General features: G+C 45.9%; 1 protein-coding gene across 1 annotated transcript in view; it reads right to left on the reverse strand.

Moving 5' to 3' along the window:
- Window positions 1–19,005, reverse strand: part of MAP6 (microtubule associated protein 6) — a 35,879-nt gene extending 16,874 nt beyond the window's left edge. The window contains exon 1 of the mRNA XM_079299313.1: window positions 18,234–19,005. Within this exon, the coding sequence (XP_079155439.1) occupies window positions 18,234–18,961 (728 nt within the window). The 5' untranslated portion in view covers window positions 18,962–19,005. The remainder of the gene's footprint in view (window positions 1–18,233) is intronic.
- Between the last annotated feature and the right edge of the window lie 2,457 nt (window positions 19,006–21,462).

Here is a 21,462-nt window from a genome sequence, read left to right on the forward strand (position 1 = left end):
TATCCCATTAGGAGATGCTCCACCCAGGGGGAGGAGCCAAGCATTTCCTACCTAGATAAAAACAGATTTGGAACACCAAAGTTGCCCTTACCCACTGGTTTCCAGAGGACAAGAGCTACCAGGATCACTGCCAGGATTTTTACAGGATCACTGCTTCAACAAGACCACTTCATCTGGACTGCTACCCACCACCCTAGATAGCAGGGAGTTCAGGCTGTATTCTGACTCTGTCAGTGGTTTTTCTTTTGTACTATTGCATGTATTTTATTTTTCTCTTTTTTTCCTATTAAATTGTATTTCTGACTTGGAATCTCTCACTGGTTTTGCTCTCAAAACCATAACATTTGGTGTCTTTGGGTGGTTTTTTTCAAAGCCTTGCTAGCCAGGCATTCCATGACCCTGTGTGGTCTGGTTTTGCTTGGCTAGCTTGGTTTTGTTGGCCCAGGTGAGAATCTTTTCCCTTCCCTGGCCTTGGAGAAGCTGTAGCAGCAATCTTTCCCTGCCTGAAGGTGACCTGGGCAGCTGCAATCTCAGACCAGAGAAGCTCAACCAACAGCAGCAGGAGCCAGGTCATCTGTTCCAGCCCCCAAACTTTGGGAAACTGAAATGGGGAGAGAAAGCACACCAAGAGGCTCCAGCCCAGCTGCTTTGTCTGCCATGGAAAGGAGGTTAACACCAGACAGTCACCAAATTTTCATCTGCTGCTCAAACAGCTGTGTGAAGCTCCTGTTTGGTTTTTTTATCCTGAGAGAGAAGCTGGCACTGTTCTGTACTGCATATTGTGAGCGAGCATTTTTTCCTGGAGTGATCTAACACTTTAATATTTAACAGTTATTTACTTTTTTTCCCCTCTGCCTTGTGGGCATTCTGTTTGTTAATAAACCATTTGGTTTGTTTTTTTCATCCATTAATATTCATTTCCTGTTAGTGGAAAGGGATTGTTGGAACCCTTTTAGAGGAGACAACTCATTAGAAGAGTGTCCTCTCCTCAATTTGTGTCAAAATAGAGACATCACAATCTGAGTTTCAGTTAATATATGAAAGCAATTCTAGCCTTGCCACCCTCACTGGGATGAATTTCTTCCCAATATCCCACCTAACCCTGCCCTCTGTCAGTGTAAAGCAATTCCCTCTCAACCTGTTGCTCCTTGTCCAAAGTCCCTCTCCACCTCTCTTGGAGCCCTTTTAAGTACTAGAAGAGGTTCCAAGGTCTCCCCAGAGCCTTGACCTGTGGTAATTGAGTTTTTCCTTGCACTGGGCTGGAGCAGTGACACACAGCTGAAAGTCCAAAGCAAAGAGAGCTTTGAATACCACCTACTTCTTCTGTCCACGCTGCTCATGGCAGGTAAATTTATCATCTAATGCTGCAGCCACCTGGCATCATCCCTGTGTCCACCCTCAGTGACCCTGCAGAGCTGAGGGAGACACAGATGTGAGGTCACAGCTCCAACTGCTCTCACAACAATGGATGCCTACAGGATAGACAAGTTGGCAGCTCAGATCAGAGCTGCTGTAACAACCATGGAAGTGATCTTATGTTTTAACATCTCAGAGTCTCCAAGCCAAAACTACCTCCTGTGAAAGCAAATCACACATGCATGTCCAAAGACACCCAATTTTATCCCATTCTAGTGTACAAAGTCAAATACACTTGACTTGTATATAATCCAAACTTCTTGTATTTACATATGCTTTGGGTGCATAATATCCTATTCTTGGAAATAGAAGGAGAATTCAAATTGCTTTATCCATCCTCAAGGCATATCTTCTAGTGGCACTCCCACTGTGCAGAGGTTTAAAATCATAGAAGTATGAAATACTTTGGGTTGGAAGGGAAAGATCATATAGTCCACTTTTCCTGAAATAAGCAGGGATATTTTCTACTAGATCAGCTGGCCCATATCAGGTAATGGTTTATATTTATTATTAAAAAATAATAAAAAACAATATATAATACTAATAAAATACATAACTTTTATATATACTACAACAATATTTACATACAGTATATGAAATGCATAGTAATAAAAATATTGTTGTAGATATTTTTTGCAAGAACTACTCTGGCAGAAAACCCTTGAATCCATCCACTGGGGTGACAGGTCCAACATGATGACTATTCCACAGCAAATATTTCTGCAGTTTGATGAGCTGCATTTCCCCATTTCCAGCCATGTCCCAAGTGTGTAACACATGTCAGGGACAGTGAGATGTGCTGCACACATCATAGGTAGTGTGACAACTACACAGCCTTGAATAATGCAATACAGATGTGGATGAATGCAGATTAACCTACATTTGGTCCAATCACCAGCCCCTGCTTATGGGTGTGTATTTGAGGTTGTCCTATTTCTTTACAAAATTTCATATGTATAATGAATCTAAAGTATTTTTTAACATTCAAAAGTGACAACTAGTCACTGGCTTTGACTGAATTCTGCTTGTCAATGGATGCCTTCCTGTGCAATGCTGCTATTAAACATTTCTGTAGTTGAAATTAAGAGGCTGTAATTCTTTTTTACTGGAAAAACCATAACAGATCTGGGTGGGAACTAAGTAGATGAAAAAAGAGAGCTGAGGCTTGAGCAAAGATCTTAAGATAAAGGATTACTGAGCTAAGAGAAAGGCTGAGTTGGATTTCCCCTCCCATCATTACCCTTAAATGCTATGTTATTGCAAAGGCTGCAAAATCCAGTTATAAAATCAGTTTGTGCTGTAGACATTAAGGTGCAGAGTTTGCATAATATATGTGGAATTACTGGAGAGGAAATGTGGACTATTCCATTGAAATTGCCCTGGGTGCTGTGAGGAAGGTTGTGCTAAAAAGCACCATGAAAATCTAGGACAAGGCAGAAGGAGTTTAAACTGAAAGAAGGGTGATTTAGATTAGATATTAGGAAGAAATTCCTCCCTGTGAGGTGGTCAGGCCCTGGCACAGGTTGCCCTGAGCAGCTGTTGCTGCCCCAGCCCTGAAGTGTCCAAGGACAGGCTGGATGTGGCTTGGAGTAACCTGGTCTAGTGGAAAGTGTCCTTGTCCATGGCAGGGGATGGAATTGGGTGATCTTTAAAGGTCCCTTCCAACCCAAACCCTTCTGTGACTGTGACTAAAGTGGGATGAGCAGATAATTTCATGGGAGAACTGGAAGCTTTCCCAAAGCTTCTTTGGGAAAAGACAAAGCTTAGGATGCCCATGCTTCTTCTTAGGAAACCATACAACACACCAGCACAAGTCACTGGGACTGTGCTGGTGGAATGAACAGCAGAATAAGGGCCATTAAAGTTTATCACTTTTAACAGTGTAACACTCAATTCATTCCACTTTCAGTTAACATATCTTTCTTTAGAAGCTATCCCTACCAGAAGGAGACACAAAAGTTAGATGAATTGCAGGAAATAAAAAAATGCTATGCATTTTTCCACCCCAAGCTTGGGAAACTGCCAGAACCACTTAAGCATCAATAATGTAATGGTGAGGACTCACTGACTCCAGCTCTGTAACAACTTGATTAGTCCCATGGTACCAAATCTGGAGTAACTGAACCACCAAAACTGCCTTGGGGGAGGATAGGGAAGAGACACCAGAAGGCACTGGAAGAGATGGCTCTATTGTGAAATCCCTCTAATTACTCAAAAACAAGGGCTGCTAAGAGTGAATGAAGCAACTAGCAGTCTGCAGGTACAATGCTGTCCACACCAAAGCTGCCACAGTGCAGTAAAAAAGGGCAAGGATGGCTTAGGAAAGCTTTATATGGAAAACAGTGAGAAAGCATGGTGTGGAAGAAGATTGTTTTATAATTAATTGGTTCTTTTCAAGGGCTCCTCCAGTGTTTGCACAGAGTGTAAAGCTCTGAAAGCAAAGCTCAGACCAAATGGGTTGTGTCTTTATATCAAAAGTGCTCATCTCCACAGGGTCCCACTGTGCTCCACCAAAAGCATCATGCTGAGCACACCAAAAATATCAGGGAGACACACCATTCACACTCACAGGAGAAAGAAAATCCCAGGCTATGTGCACAGCAAAGGTGCTCTAGAAATATTGTGTGCAGCAATCAAAGCCTGGAGAGCTGCACAGGCTGGGAGAAAAACCACAGAAGAGACTCAGAGCCTATTCCCATTTTGGGGAGCATCTTGCATTGTCGTGGTTTCTGAAGCTGATGGGATGTTACTATCCAGGAATCTGGTATCCTGGGTTTGTTTGGCACCTCCAGGCCCATCCTGAAACATCTGGAGGAGGCTGCAAATGGGCCCCTTGCTCAGAGACAGTGCTGCTCACGTGGACAGAGAGACCTAGAGGATGGTGCCATTGTAATGTGGCTGTAAATAGCCTTAAAAATATATCTGGATCATGGAAACCCACTTCCCAAGAAAGGTACCATAAACATAGAATTGAATAAAAATATTCCTCCACTGCACAGTCTCTGCATGCATCACCCATGCCAGACCTCCCTGCCAAGCCCACAAAAGTGTGCACAGCAATCCCTTTCTTAAAGAAAAAAAAGCTCCCAGGCAGTAAATTTAGGAACTAAAAAATAGAAGCACCACTTTTATAAGTCTTCTGTGAAGAACTAGGAGGAGGATTTGTTGTCACAATGCAATTTTGTGCCCACAGCAAATCTTTACAGCCCCTCCAAGCCATTTGTATCCTGCTGGGTAAATCATTTGTCTCATTTAAAAATGAGGCTATCTGCAAATACTTCTTCCTTTGGAGTTGTTCCAAACTTAATTGAAAAATAAAACATGCTAGGGACAAATGTATTAAGCAGGTATTTAATTGAGAGATGATGGAAAAAGGCAGAGTTCTTGTCTCCCAGGCAGAGCATGCAAGCTTTAAACACACTCTTAGATTGATATTTATTGCAACTGACAGAGCAGAAAGGCTCAGAAAAAGCACTCCTTCTCTTCCCATAAATAATTCACCTCCTGTAGCAGTTCATAAAATGTTTATATTAAGTAATAATTCAATTTTGCATTGTAAAAAAACCCCTAACTAGCAAGCAAGCAATTCAGTGGGGTCATTCTTGGCTGTACTCTGCTCTGTTCAGTCAAATCCCAATCCTGCCCTGAACAGAGTGTTTTCCATTGATCTCTGCAACAGCTGCATGAAGCTGCTCTTGAGTTATAGAATCATAGAATCTTTTCTATTGGAAAATACTTCTATGATCACCCAGTTCAGGCATTAACCCAGCACTGCCAAGCCCACTATTAACCCAAGACCCCAAGTGCCACATCCACACACTTGCTGAGCACATGAAGTGTTTTCCAGCCAGCAGGGCAGGTTCAGTGGTCCCACTTTGAGCTCTGCTGCCAAGCAATGATGCTTTGGATTTCAAGTCACCGTGAATGTGGGGAGGCTGTGAGCCCACTAACAGGTTGTTTGGTCTTGGTTGCAAAGATACACAAGGTCCAACATGGGGTAAGGCTCCAAGAGCTGGACCCCAGCATGGGATGGAGGACAGAGAGTGTGGAGAGAGGGCAGTGGGACAACTGATGATCAGCAGAAGGCATCAAATTAATAGAAATCAAATGTCACCACACATACACCCAGGCAGCTTTCATTAAAATTCTAGATGCTTGATCCAACCTGTGCCCTGAGGAGCATAAATAAAAGCTAACAGCACCAAGGTCACTGTAGACAAAAAAATCAATGCAGAGAATGAGTGATAATGACTTTTTTTTCCCTCCTAGATTTACAGAGAAGGATTGTGGAGATGCACAATATCTCTTGGACTTTGTCCAGCAATGCACTTAATACATTTTTAACTTTTGACATCCAGGTTTTGCTCCTCTTGGCTGTGACAACAGCAGGTTTGAGCATCCTAACCCACTGTTACATCTAATAGATGCAAAGTTAATAATCCATTTCTCTCTTCCAAAACCATTCCATACTTTCCAGCTTCCTGCAATGACCATATCTGCTGCACTCCTGGCCTCTCTAATGGGTGTTCTCAGAACCTTCTCTGGTCCATGACTGCTGAAGTACAAAACCAAAACCTGAATAAAAAAAATTTACCTGAGTCTTGACTAATGTGGAAAGATTATTAGACTTCCTCTCCATGTATCTCAGTACATGACTTGCCCCAAAGTATTTATTTTGGAGTGGTTTTGTTGTTAATTTATCGTTTCTTAAAATGAAGTAACAGTTACTGACATGTGATTTGTGATTCCCTGCAGAATTGCTCCTCCACCAGCTGCTCCCATCTGCAATGGCACCACAGCTGATCCCTACTTCTTTGTCATTCCCTGCCCTCACCTCTGCTAAACTGCTGCTTCTTTGTTTCAAGCTATTTCTTCCATATGTCAAGATCTTTTTGAATTCCAATTAATGAAAAGTGATTTAGCCAAGCATAAGTGAAGTACTCAGCATGAGATTACATGGATGAAATCTGGCTCTGGACAGGCTCCCAGGTGGGAGGTTCCTAATGTCACATTCTGCCCTTATAAATCTCTTACCTTTAATAAAGTATCAGTTAGAATTATAGGAAGAACATAAACCTGCAGATGTAAATTGCCTGTGGGATATTTAAGGCATCCTATACCTAAAGAGGCTCCAAGAGAGCTGGAGAGTGACTTTGGACAAGTGTCTGGAGGAACAGGACAAGGGGGAATGGCTTCCCACTGCCAGGGTTAGATGGGAGATTGGGAAGAAATTCTTCCTTGTATGGTCCTGGCACAGGTTGCCCAGAGCAGCTGTGGCTGCCCCATCCCTGGACATGTTCAGCATCAGAGTCCTACTGATGGGCTATCCAAGGATGAATCTGAATATATAACCCCTAAGGGATATGAGCAACCTGCACAAAACTGAGTCTGTAGTCATCAGCTGAGAAAAACCCAAGGAATGACATGAGAACTCAAAAGCTGGTGTCCCTCAGGCTGTCCACCAGTGACCCTTGTCAGATCACCTGAACATGGACATCTCTTTACCTACAGGCTGGGTGTACATGAATGAAATCAAAGGAAAAAAGAGGAAAAATCTAGTTTTTTATATATTTTGTAAATAATTATCTTCTCCTTCCATAGTATCTTACATTATACATTAGTTTCCCATATTCTTTTGTAAGTAGAACATCTTAATCATTTGTTCCTGTGGAAGCTTGAACACATTTCCAGCACCTGTGCAGCTTCCCAAGGGAGGTCTCCACACAGCAAAGAGGGAAAGAGTGTGCACAGCAATTGAGGTCATGGTGATTCCCCTCATTTCCCCTTCTGCACAGCACACACATGCAGTTTCTATGTCAAGGGCACAGCCCTGAACCTGGGCACTGCCAGACTCTAGCACACAGTAATATCTCTGTGGGCTGGAAGGTTGTGTCTGCTGAAATCCAGACTGGGGACCAGGTTAAATCAGAACTGTTTGCAAGTGTTTTGAGACCTTAAAACAAAATACAGCCTCTATTTCAGTGCTTACAGCTCCCCTCATTAGAGCATTACAGGTATGAAAGTGGGGTACAGCAGTTCACCACCTTCACATCTTCACTCTTCCCAGGCCCCAACTACAAGACAAGCCTCTGTTTCCTCCTATTTTGCATCATGTCCTAAGTCTGACATGAAAAGAGCAATTTTACACAAACATCCAGTTTAACTTCCCCCCAATTTCCATATCAAACATCAGTGTGATATAATCCAAAACCTGATCTCTAGTTTCCAGCAGTGACTCCTTGGAGCACCCCTACTGCCCAAGAGGGTGTGAGAAAGGTGATGATGTGTGTGTCACCACTGATGGACTACTAGACATCCAGACCCACTGGAAGAGCAAAAGTTGAGATAGGAAGGGCTGGACAGACACCCCTGGCTGCAACTCACAACCACAGTGTGTTGAGTTTAGAGAAACATCTTCCAGTTATTCCCTGCCAACTTTGGACATTGCACCACCTGCAAGATCTTTGTTCTAGAGAAAGCTGAGGACTTCCCCAAACCACTTAACTCTGAGTTGGGCTTTGCAAACATTTACCAAAAATACTGCCAAGACTTCCATGACTAGAGGTACCAGCAGAAACTCAACCAGAGAACCATCCCCTAAGGCAACAGATGTGCTTGTGTTTTCTGAGGGTTTCCAATTTTCAGAGCCAAGGAGACAAATTGCAACTGGTCATAACAGAGAAATCTCTCCTGGGGGATGAAAATCCTCCATGTACAGGGATCAGCATGCTGTGTTAGTATGCAGTTCTAGGACTGCATGAAGGAAAATCTTGGGAAACAGAGCTGGGGAGAATCTCAAAAACACATTCAGTTCATTCCATGCTCTGGGATCAGGATCAAACCAGGACCTTTGTATCTCCCCTGAAGGTTGGCTGGCTTTCTGGAGATGCTGCAGACAGTCAATGGCTGAAACAACCTGTCCTGTGTCATCCCAGAATTCACACCAGCCAAATGCTGCACTCTCTCAGCTTTGTGGGTCACACAGAGCCATGGGAGAATTTCTATGAGACACCAGGAAATCACCTCTCCCCTTAAAGCAAGCTGTGGCTGCCCCATCCCTGGAAGTGTTCAAGGCCAGGCTGGATGGGGCTTGGAACAACCTGGTCTAGTGGAAGGTGTCCCTGCCCATGGCATGGAACTGGATGAGCTCCAAGGATCCTTTCTACCCAAACCATTCTGTGATTCTGTCTCCTGCTCCAAGCTTTGTTCCAGTGCTGCTGTGCTGTCAGAAGCTTTTACCCACCAAGGGAGGCTCAATCACTGAAACTTTCAATGCCACCTACCCTGCTCTCTGCATGGTGATGCTGCCAACACCCATCCCAGTTCTCCAAAGGGAACACATGGTATTTTTTTGAGGGTGTCCTCCCTCCACTGTGCTGCTTGCCAACATGTTCCTCTCTGGGAATCCTCAGTGTGAGTTGCCATAGCTGCTGGCTGACACTGTGACAAAGTTCTGCTGCTTGGCTGAGACCTGTGCCTTCATCCCCTGGATGCACAGGATTCCTGGCTGGGGGCTATCAGCCATGGCAAACCCAACCCAGGGCTTTCATACTTTTGTAGGATCTTGCTTGGGCAACCTGCAATCCCACCTCTCTTCCCTCATCTCACATCTTCTGAACATCCATTTATATCCAAATAACAGGAGCACAAAACATGTCCATAGTACCAATCTGCAACCCAGCATGCTGGTGTGCACAAATCCAGCACACTGGAATCATCAGACCTTGTTGGCCAATTCCCTCCCTAGTTTTAGGAACTTCACTGATAGTCAGCTCTGATGCACTGGTGGAAGTGTGGCTCAGGCTGCAAAAGAGTTTGCAAGATACCCAGGGTTCTGCTGAGGCTCACAGTGATGGAACTACACAGTGAAAATGGATGTGAGAAGGGAGAGGAGCCACCTGTGCAGTGAGATAGCATCCTGAAGGCATCTGCAGATTTTCCTTTAAAGTCTTATCCAATAAACCAACCAACAGCCCACTGCTGCCTCAGCCTGGGAATGGGACCAGGCAGGGCTCAGTCCCTGCCTGTGTTTCCAGCCCATCAGCATGTGATTTTCTTTCAAGCAAAGCTCCCTGCACAAGGGCAGATGCACAGCTTCCTTCCAGGTGGAAGGCAAAGTGAAATCTGGGAGGAAACCTGAAGCTCAGCAATCAGATCTGAAGAATTTCCTTCTCCTGCATCTGGATAACCTTTATTTTTCCCATTCATCCAGCACAAAGACTATTAGCTGTCACAGGGTGTTTATCGGCCCAACCTTGCAGATGCTGAATTAGAAAACAGAGATTTCTCACTGGAATACTTTGTAAGGTTGCTGGTGCCTGACTAATGGTGCTTGGCTGCTGCTTTTTTTTTTTCTTTTTTTCTTGTGTTTTAAAAGGGTTAAAGATGTGTGCAGGTGCTTTGCTGCTAAGAAAGTGGTGGTCTTAAAAAAAAACTATTTGCCTTCTGTAGTGAAGCTATATACTAATTAATCAAATGAATTAATCCCAGAATGACTTGGGATGAGAGAGACCTTAAAGCTCATCTTGTTCCACTCCTCCTGCCATGGGCAGGGACACCTTCCACTAGACCAGGTTGCTCCAAGCCCCATCCAACCTGGCCTTGAACACTTCCAGGGATGGGGCAGCCACAGCTGCTCTGTGCCAGGGCATTACCATCCTCACAGGGAAGAATTTCTACCCAGTATCTCACCAAAATTTCCTCTACTTCAGTTTGAACTCATTGCACCTTCTCTTGTCACTACTGTCCCTGATGAATGTGCCCTTCTGGCTTCTTTTATGGCCCTTCAGACACTGCAAGGTGCTGTGAGGTTTCCACACAACATTCTCCAGGCTGAATCACAGCTCCACCAAAAAAACAAAACAAACAAAACCCATCCACCCACCCATGCACACACACAAAACCCAAACAAAAAGCTTCAAACAACTAAAAACCAGATAATTAAAAAAAAAAAAAAAAGTTTACTTTAAAATTAATTCTTAGAAACGTGGTTTTATTTTTACATTAACATTTAAAAAATATTATTTTTTTTAAGAACAGCAGCCTCCCCACCTTCACCTCCTATTTTGTAGTGTTAACAGCTCAGCTTGCAGCCAGCTCACCAAAGCAGCAGCAGTCTCTCCATATGCACACTGTGTGTGCAAAGTGCTGCAGGGTGCCCTCAGCTGGAAGCACTTTTTGATCAAAAAGAAATTGCTAACTGAAAGAATAGTTTGCTATATAAGGAGTTATTAATCATAAAGCAGTTATTAATAGAAAGCAAAATGTATTTGAACAGAACACCTGCAATGCTGGATTTAGGGGGAGCAATGAGTTGGAGGATAAAGCAATAACTTGGTGAACAGCCCAGTTTTTATAGTATTTAAATAATATATTAAAAATAGATATGTATAGATATAAACATAATATATAAAACATTAGTATATAAAATATATTAATCTATAAAAATAAATAATATATAATTGCAAATAGTTGTATCTCCTTCCAATGTCCTTTATATATTTATTAATTTAACTATATATATATGAAAAGAATATTGGAAGGAGATACAGAATACTGAGTTATACATCAAGAGAAATAAAACTTCCATCCTAGAAAACTTCCCTAAAATGTCCCTTTCCCTCCTGGCTGGTGCTGACCATGGTAGCAGAAGAGCATCCATGCTCTTGCCCCAGTGGGGCAAGGCTTAGCCAAGGACACATTATGAACACATAAATATATATATATACACGCCTAGATATACATAAATACATATATATATATATAAATCCACTCAGCTCAGAGCAAAGAACAGTGAGACTGATGCAAGACTGAGTGCAGAAGTATTTAGCTTGTTTATCTGGTAGGAGACAGGAAAACAAAAGGTCATGGTCTAAATATGAGAGGAGACATTTCTAACAGCTCTTAATGATTTATTTGAAAAAGAAAGGATGGATAATCTAAATTAGTTGATCTCTCCCCTCTTTATTTACTCCTTGTGTTACAGTGGTGGCTTGAAGCCACCCAGCAGAAGTGGGATCTGCCCTAATCACCAGCTCCTGCACCCCAAAGAAGCTGGTGGCCTCCCCAGACACAGAAGTGTGTGGGAGAGGAAGAGGAGAGATGTTTGACATGGTAACTGACTTTACAGACAAAGGAAATGTGAAAATCTCTTTGGTTTCAGCAGAGCATTTTATCCAGGGCCAAGTGGGAAATGATTAATTAAGCCAGTGAACATGAACATCAGCAGAATGGGAAACGAGGTGAGGGAAATGACAATGATGGGTGTTGGAAGGCTGAGCTGCAGCCTGGAAAGAGGTTAGCAGTGTCTAACATTTTTAAGGTTGACTTTGGCACTAAAAAAGTAGGGCAACATTGATGACACCTCCTAATGACACAGTGTAATTAGGAGCACCAATGTGTAGGATCAGGAAATCACAAAGGAAGGAGGGGATTGACCTTGACTGCCATGTTCAAAACAGAATTAAAATCATCAGTCAATTCTAGGCTTGGTATTAATCACCAGAATTTTTTTGCTATGGGATGCAACTGCCTAAGAAGGAGAACAGTATTGACATCCTAATTATGAAAGAGTAAATGAGGGGTTCATAATGGATCCATGATGCCCACAAACATGACTCATGAGTCTTCAGTAGAAATGGGAACCTCATCTCCAAAGGGCAATAATCTGCATCTCTGTTTAAGAAACAGAGATTTTTATCTAGGAAGAGCTAGAGAGACAAGGTTGATACCAGGAAGTAAAGTTTTTTCCTTCCTAGCTACAGAGCTTAATGATGTGGATACTGTACTTGGAGACACTGAGCAGTGGCATTTGGACAGGAGAAAGTCACTAAGTATGCCAATAAAACAGAAAAAACATAACAGAGAAATAAACAAAATAAAACAGCAAACTATAACATGACCCAGATTGGAAATGAGGTGCAAATCATCAGAGACTGAGGTCCTGGCACAGCCTTTCTGCTGGCATAATGCAACTAAAAATTCTGCTTTTCTGAGACAGAGCCTTGAGTGTTACTCATAAAGACTAAATAACAAAGCAGATAATTGGACTTCAAGGTTCAGAAGGTCCCACCCAGCTCCATGTGCCTGAAGGTCTCTCTGAGGTGCCCCAGCTGAGCAGGAGCAGAGGAATAGTTGCTGAAGCATGTTGTCTCCATCACCTAAATGCCATCTCCACCTCTCCCTCCTTCTCTACTGTGTCCTAAGGCATTCACCAACCAGCTCCAGTTTGCACAGAGTCAAAGCAGCAAAATTCAGCCTTACCTACCCTGCTGAGCAGCTCCCTGCTGGCTTTTGGGGCTGGATGTTGTCCATCTTAAACTGAAGGGCTGTGGGTGGATCTGTCCATCCCCCATGGATCCCCATGGGCTGTGGGTGGATCTGTCCATCCCCATGGATCCCCATGGGCTGTGGGTGGATCTGTCCATCCCCCATGGATCCCCATGGGCTGTGGGTGGATCTGTCCATCTCCATGGATCCCCATGGGCTGTGGGTGGATCTGTCCATCCCCATGGATCCCCATGGGCTGTGGGTGGATCTGTCCATCCCCATGGATCCCCATGGGCTGTGGGTGGATCTGTCCATCCCCATGGATCCCCATGGGCTGTGGGTGGATCTATGCATCCCCATGGATCCCCATGGGCTGCAGGGGCACAGCTGCTTCACCATGGTCTCACCACAGCCTGCAGAGGAATTTTGGCTCTGACACCTGGAGCACCTCCTGCCCCTCCTTCTGCACCTCCTCATCTTCTCTGGCTACAAAATAACTGTGCCCACTTTGTTTTTATTTTCTTCTTAAATACATTATCACAGAGGTGCTACCATCATCTCTCCTTGGCCCAGCCTTGGCCAGCACCATGCCCATCTTCAGAACCATCAGGGATTGGCTCTGTCAGACACAGTGGAAGCTTCCTCAGCTTCTCACAGAAACCACCTCTGTGCCCCCCACCACTACCATGCCATGCAAAAACATCAGAGCCTGCATCATCCAAGCTCCATGTCCTAGTGAAAAATAGTCAGGGACAATAGTCATTAGCTACTCATAAAACTGGTCCCTGTGGTATCAGCAGACATTGTGTCTCCTTCTGCTGCTAAAGGTTTGTATCAACTGCCCCCTGAGACAGAGCTCAGCCTTTGCCAAAGCTGTCAAGCATCCATCTCTCTGAACAGCCTTTTCTGCATGGAAGAAAATATTTTGCCCCTTCCTTTCCACCTGAGAAGAAAATTGGATCCATCTGCCTACATGGTTACTTTAATAAACACTCTCATAGCTGAAACAACAAGGATTTGGAGAATGGTACCTGCCCAGGAATGTTCTCTGGCAGTGGAGTCTGGGCTAGCCCATGCAATTAAACCTCTTTAACCTCTCAAACCAAGGTGGTTGCATCCAAACTGATTGTAGGGCTGAGTTCTTGGCTTGGGAGTGGGTGCTACCAAACTCAGTGTGAGAAGAGGGTTAGTTTCAAGAACTGGAGTGTACATGATGTTTCCACACCCAGGAACATGTCCTGGGACTCTTTCATTTACTAGTACAGACACAGCTATGGATCTGATCAGAAATTTCATAAAGCAATGGAAAACTTCCCATCTTACAGCATAAGCAGTGTTATTAGCACTCTCACCAAGGCAGATGTCCTCCACTGGAGATTTTCAATAATAGGTTAGATAAAATCACAGAAACAGAATGGCTTGGACTGGAAGGGACCTTGAAGCTCATCTTGCCATGGGCAGGGACACCTTCCACTAGACCAGGTTGTTCCAAGCCCCATCCAACCTGGCCTTGGACATTTCCAGGGATGGGGCAGCCACAGCTTCTCTTTTCAATTTCTTCAGGGCCACAGCATCCTCAAAGCCAAGAATTTCTGCCTGATACCCCATCTAACCCTGCCCTCTGGCAGTGGAAGCCATTCCCCCCTGTTCTGCCCCTCCAGGCCTTTGCCCAAAGTCCCTCTCTGACTCTTGGAGCCCCTTTAGGCACTGGCAGGGGTTCTGAGGTCTCCCCAGAATCTTCTCTTGTCCAGCCTGAACACCCCCAGCTCTCCCAGCCTGTCTCCAGAACAAGGAGGAGAATGAATTTCCTGCCCTTTTGTATCTTGGTCCAGCCTTCCTGTGTGGACATCCCTCCCTAAATTATCTCTCTGTGTCTCTGAAAAGCAGGCAGCAAGTCTCCAGTGCTGACTCATTCATCTCTACAGCTACTACAAATTCTCATTTGCTCCACATCTTTAGTACCTCCAGGGTCTGAGATGAATGACAGAACATTAGCAACAGGCAATTCATTAATACTAGAGGTAGTCCAAAATTTTCCATTGAAGCCTTTATTGTCTTGTTTCCTCTGTTAGGAGAGGAAGCTGGTGGGAGGAAAAAGATAATTGGTTTGGTAAAAAAAATAAAAATCTGGTTTTGCAATGTTACTTCTCAGGGGGAAATTAATTTTCTTAGTACTCATTTTGATACCTTACAAATGGGGTAAATGGTTCTTTCCCTTCTGTGTCTCTTTACATCAGGGAATAAAGGTAACAAAAGAAGCAGAATGCAAGACAAAGAATAAGGGGGGAAAAAACACCCAAGAAACACCTAATTCTGTCATTTCCCCACAATTTCCAAATAAAAATGGAAAGTATTCATTCATTCCTTATTTTATTTTTGCCAAATGTACTTTTAATGGTTTCACATCTACCAGAAAATGCCACTTTGTGCACATTTTGTTGCCTGCTGTCTCTGGTCCCAAATCCCAGGGTCAAGTCCAGCCCACTCCATCCTTTGGTGCAGCAGGAATAAATGCTCTGCCCATCCCACCCAGAAATTCAGAGGGAGAAATCCCCTCACCCTACACAGATAAAGGCCTCACAGAATTGAACAAGAGACAGCTTCACCTACCAGCAGCAGCTTTTCAAGGGGCTGGTCACTGACCTGACTGAAGGATTCCCTGGTCCTTGGTCCCACAGGGTCCACAGACCAAAGAGAAGAGGGGGGAGGTGAAGGAGATGTAGCCTGCCTTGGTTATCTGTAAACTTGGGCAGCTCATGTGCTGGGGAGGGAAACTGAGGTGAGAAACCCCTCAGTGCTGGAACCTTGCTTGGCCATGGCACACCCAGTGAGAGCAGTGGGAATAAGCACATAAATAAATGCCATGTATAACTACACAGTTAAAAAAATATCATTAGTGAATATATAAATATAAAAATACAAATAATGTAAATGCTATGAATAAGATAAAGAAATACTAGAAATATTGGAAATAATTCCTATTTATTCTGTAGGATCCCTAGGCACAGGCAGTCTCTGGCAGACATCCACAGTCCTGCCACCCTGGCCTCACAGAAGGCTTCTGGCTCAGATGCTAATACAAACAAATCACTCCTCCCTCTGGCTGGGAGGAACCTGCATCTTCCATGGATGTCACCACCAGGCAGCACCTCTGCTCTGTGCCTCTGGGGGACCTGAGAGGAGGGCACATATCTCTGTGATATTCATCTGTCTAGGTACACAGAGGTTAAAAAAGAGAATTCTTCCCTTTAGCATGCACTTCCTCCATGACCTTGGGCTAGTCCCTTACTCTATCCCATGCTCTCAGGTATTCCTCACAGGGAATACCCCCAGTGGGACAGAGTGAGCTTAAAAACTACTGGTCTGCTCTTTGGTTTCACCAAGGAATTGTTTCCCAGCCTTGGAAACACTGATTTGCAGCAGTGACAGAGGACTGTAAGGAAATCTCCCCCCAGTCTCTGCTGATGGGGAGCCTTCATCCATGCACAGGGAAGAAAAGCCCCATGTGAGCTGTCCTTGCTCCTTAGGTCATTAGGAGGGAATTTCTGGCTGCTGGTGGCCCCTAAGGTTGCCCCAATAGGCTCAGAGTCTCCATTCTTGGAGATGTTCAATACCCACCCAGCATGTCAGCAGCCAGGTTCTTGGCAGCAATTAGGATTTGGAAAATTTGGTTTTTACAATGAATCCAAACAATAAACAACACTTGGAAGATGCCTAATTTGAACAGAAAATGAGAACAATTAGCCAATACATCACTTGTGCATTAATGAAGAGGCACTTATGTTCTACAGCTGAGTGTCAGAGCAAACAATTCTGCAATATGCAGCAAGGAAGAAAAACATGGAAGTGGGAGAACACTTCCCCAAGAGGAAAGAGAAGCACTAGGATTATTGTGAAAGCCAACAAGCAACACAAAGAAAGCTGAATCCTTCTAGTTCTTCCTAGGTTTAACATCCCTGCTGATCCAATCCCTTTCCTTGGGGAGGAATCCTACCCTGGTGCCTTAGAAATTTGCTGGAGCAGACTGGAGGGATAGGAAGGTGAGAAATCTGCATTTAAATATGCAAATGCATCTAATTATCCTTTGTAGCAGGGGAAGAAAAGCAACACATCAGCTCTCCAGTTCCAGGAGAGCTTTCTGCTTTAGCCCTGCTATCTCCAGCATCAGCCCAGACCATGCAAGGTGAGCAGACAAAAAGCTGAGTCTCAGTTCACACAGACCCTTCCCCCACACTCTCCACCCCTGCAAAACAGAGCTCCCAACATCCCTGGCCATTTTCTTGTATCCATCACACCTGGATGCACCTGAGCCTCCAGCATTACCCAGGGAGATTTAGAGCTGATGCCAAATGACTGCAAAAATCGAGATCTCACTGCTTGAACTGTTCCCCACCCAGGGAGGGGGAAAAGCAGATGACTGTCACCTTTGCTGTGCCACCAGTGGGACAGAGGAGGCAAGTCAGAGCTTCATCTTAAATCTGCTTAAATGTACTACCTATCTGACAGCCAGGTGTCACTTCTAATCTCCCCAATAAGGAAAATAAATCATTCAAAGGCATAAACACCTCAGCATCCACACAGCTATAGGAACAAGCAAAAAGGCTGCAATCACACTTTTGTCACCACAAGCCCCAGCTTTGCTCTATACCACTTCCACCCTGGTCTCGGCAGTGGTGGGCTCTGCCAAAGAAAGTGCTGGAAACACAATTGCAGCAAACCCTCCTTGCAAACGGGCATGCGGGGCAGGGCAACCACTTTTGTTTTTGCATTCCCGACACATCGAACGCCTTGACCCGGAGAGAAAAAAACAACAGCAGCTCGCTGCGAGCAGCTTCACACTCTGAATCCCAACCAAGGGCTGCTGCTGAGGTGAAATAAGGGCATCCATTTCCAGCTGGCTGGGGAGGTTGTGGGGGGGACAGAAGGATGTGTCATCCCCTGCTGCGCTGCATTAAAACATGGCAGCAGCCGAAGGCTGCCCCACCCAAGCGGCCTAGGATGCCTGTCCCTCATCCTGGCGCATCCTGGGATGCTTTGTCTTGAGCGTGGGCCAGCCCGGAATGCTTCCAGAGAGGCTCCTGCCTGTGGGGCACCCCATCCGTGCCTGGCCCCCTGGGATGCGGGCAGGCTGCCGGTCCTTTGGCTGCTGCATGACAGCCAGGGATGTGCTTGGAAAGGACCAGAGGCGACTTGCACATCCTACAGAGGTGACCCCAAGCATTACCCCTGTGGAAATCCAAGGTGGCGGGTGTCTCTGAATTTTGGAATGCAGTGGAAGGGGATGGAAGGGACACAAAGACGCTCAAACCCGCGGACAAAAAGTGTCCGTGTAATCACTACCTGCACAATACCCACTGCCCCATCATGGATTCCCAGATAGATGGGGAATTTAAGGACACCTCCGTGCAGGAAATCTGCCATCCCCCTGGAATATTTCACAGCCTCACTGCCAGGATGGGATGCTCCTCCGGGGAAGCGCACGGGGGGACTGGATAAGAGCTGGCGAGGAAGGGAATCTAGATAGGAGGAACGAGGATATGTCTTCTCACCTGTAGGACGAGCTGACCCCCGCCGCCACCTCCTCTTTGATCTGCCTATTGACAGCATCGGCAGCAGCCCGGCCCCTGCTCGGCTCGGCCGGCTGCCCGCCCGCCTCCTCCGCCTTCTTCCGACCCTTGTCTCTCCCATCCCCGGGCCGCGCCGCTTTGGGATGCTCATCCTCCGCCTCGGCGTGCTCCTCCTTCTTCTCGGGAGCGAGCTGCACCTTCCGCCGCTTCTCCTGAGCCGCTTTCTCGGGCGGAGCGCGGTCCAGGGCCAGCACGGGGGAAGGTCCCGGTTTGGGGATCCAGGGATGGTCGCCCCGCTTGGGGATGGGCCAGGCGCGGAAATCCTTCTGGTACTGCGTTTCCTTCTCGAAGGGAGTGTCCGAGGGCTGGTACTCGCTCTTGGGCTTGCAGCTGGGCTCCGGCCGCTGCACCTTCCAAGGCTTGTAGTCGTGCCGCATCACCGAGTCGGCCGGGGGAGAGGCGTGCGGGGCCGGGCCGGCCCGGGCGGGACCGGGACCGGGACCGGGAGCGGGCTCGGCCCCGCCGGCCCCCGCAGCCGCCTCGCCGCCGGGCTGGGTCTCGATGGGCGCCGCGGGGCGCGGCGGGGCCGCGGGATGCTCGGTGGCCTCCGAGTATTTGGTGAAAACCAGGGGGACGGCGATGTCCGCCTTGTCCAGCTGGTTCCAGAACCGCGCGATGCAGCAGGCACGGGTGATGCAGGGCCACGCCATGGCGGCCCCGCGCCGGGAGCGACGCTCCGCGCCCCGAGCCCCGAGCCCCGCACCGATCTGCGCCCCGAGCGCGGAGAGCAGCGCTCCGCCCCGCGCCGGGGCCGCGCCGGGAGGCGGGACTGCGCGCACACGCGGGGCGGCACACAGCGACACACCTGCGCGGCCACTCGTGTGTGTGTGACACACGGACCTGCGCGGCCACTCGTGTGTGTGTGTGACACACGGACCTGCACGGCCACTCGTGTGTGTGTGTGACACACGGACCTGCGCGGCCACTCGTGTGTGTGTGACACACGGACCTGCGCGGCCACTCGTGTGTGTGTGTGACACACGGACCTGCACGGCCACTCGTGTGTGTGACAGACATGGCAGTGTGTGCACAGATCTGCACCTACACAGACCTACACACAAGTATGACACACATGCACAACAGTATGCACACTTGAAATCACATATGTGAGCACATACATGCACACAGATATATATATATATGAACCACAGACATAAATATGAATGTGCACACACATATGAACACACACAACTACACATTTCTGTCCACTCACATGTGCAAGCACATGCACGTGTCCGTATGCACACACATGCACACACGTATACATACACAAAGACACACACACACACATCTTATCCTTTTCTTTTTGCCTCTTTTGTCATTGCAAACCCAATCCAAAACACCCTCCAGCCATCTCCTGCTGACTGATTTCCTCTGAAATCTGATTACCAGGGTAGATTCACAGCCTCAAACCCCACACTCCTTTCTAGCCTTGCCTCCACCTTCACTCATCCATCATGCCAATCATTCCTCCATCCTGTCATCAGTCCCTCCATCCCTCCCTCTCTCCATTCCTCCCTGTTTCTCCATTCCTTCATTCCTCCATCACCCTGTCACTCCACACCTCCGTCTCTCCATTCATCCCTCCATCCCTCTCTATCTCCATCCCTTCATCCCTCCATCTCATTCTCCCATTGTCCCTCCATCACTCCCCCAGCCCCTCAATTCTTCTCTGCTTCTTTCTCTTTATTCCCTGATGCCAATAAAGTCCATTTGCACCCAAATCACATCCACACTTGAAGCCCTCCAGTCTTTGTCAGCCTTGCAGCACTGCCAGCATTTCCATTGGGAGCAGAACTCCAATAAAACCAGTGAAATCCACATACCCAAATGCTGAATTACAAAGAGAAAAAGCAATTCCCACTCATCAGTGGCTGCAGCTGCTGGGAGTGTAGTGAAAGGCAGGATTATCCCTGTGGGGATTGTTTCTCTACTACAATGCTTTGTATCCCCTTGTTGATTCTTAGGTCCTGAGGATTTTGGCCTTGGGTTTTTTTTTTTTTTTTTTGGTTTTTTTTTTTTTTTTTTTTTTTTTTTTGCTTGTCTTTGCCTGGAATGGCTTCATTTAATTCTTACCTGTAGGCAAAATGTGGAGATTCATTTTATGGATGGTATCGGAGCACTCAGTGCTGGGGTTCAAAGAGCCATCTTTGGAAAGAGAATAAATAAATAAATGTCAACTTGATGTGTCTATAGATAGATATTGCTTTGTCTTTGAGATTTATATAATTCCTGCTATTACATCCAGTGCAATTAAAAGTGAGAATTACAACTAAAGATTTAGGAACTCCTCAGCATTTCCCAGGTTGGGACCCAAGCCATAGTGTTGTGGGGCATCAATGCACTTCTAAGTGTGTGGTGTACTCCTGTGCATCTGTGATAGATGTGCTCATCTCTGCTTAGGCTGGGTTTTAAAACAGAGTCACAGAATCATTGAAGTTGGAAAAGTCCCCTAAGATCACTGAGTCAAACCATTCCATCAGCTCTGCCAAGGCCACCAATAAACATGTCCCAAATGCCACATCTACATGGCTTTTAATCCCTCCAGGAGCAGGGACTTCACCACTGCCTTGTGCAGTCTTTGCCATGAAGAACATTCAAAATAACCCTGCCCTGGAGCTAATCCATGTCCTAGGTCTGCATTCAGCAGTGCCATCACACAGGGATTTGCACAGCATCTTGCACCTGTTTGGGAACTGGGGATTGGATCACATATAGTATTTCAGAGCCTCTCTTTGAGAGTCTATCATCTGCAGCAGGCCTGGGCTCATGACACATGGAAACACTCAGTCATGGATTAATAACCTTTATTTATAACAGAAGTCATGGGCAAAACTGCCTGGTGAGGTTTTGCAGCATCAGGAGACTTTGCTGCTCTGCAGATACCATGCAGACCCAGCTGCTGTTAGAAGCTACAGAACTAAAAAATATTGCTTAGCATCTCAGTGAAATATATGGTCATATATCTATATCTATATTATCTATATCTAATCTATATCTATATGTCTATATCTATATCTATCTATCTATCTATCTATCTATCTATCTATCTATCTATCTATCTATCTATCTATCTATATCTATATCTATATCTTTATCTATATCTTGAAGCATGGCTGCTTATTCTCATTTAGGAATCAACTATGGAAAA

This window comes from Erithacus rubecula (assembly GCF_903797595.1).
Source record: "Erithacus rubecula genome assembly, chromosome: 1".
NCBI lineage: Eukaryota > Metazoa > Chordata > Aves > Passeriformes > Muscicapidae > Erithacus > Erithacus rubecula.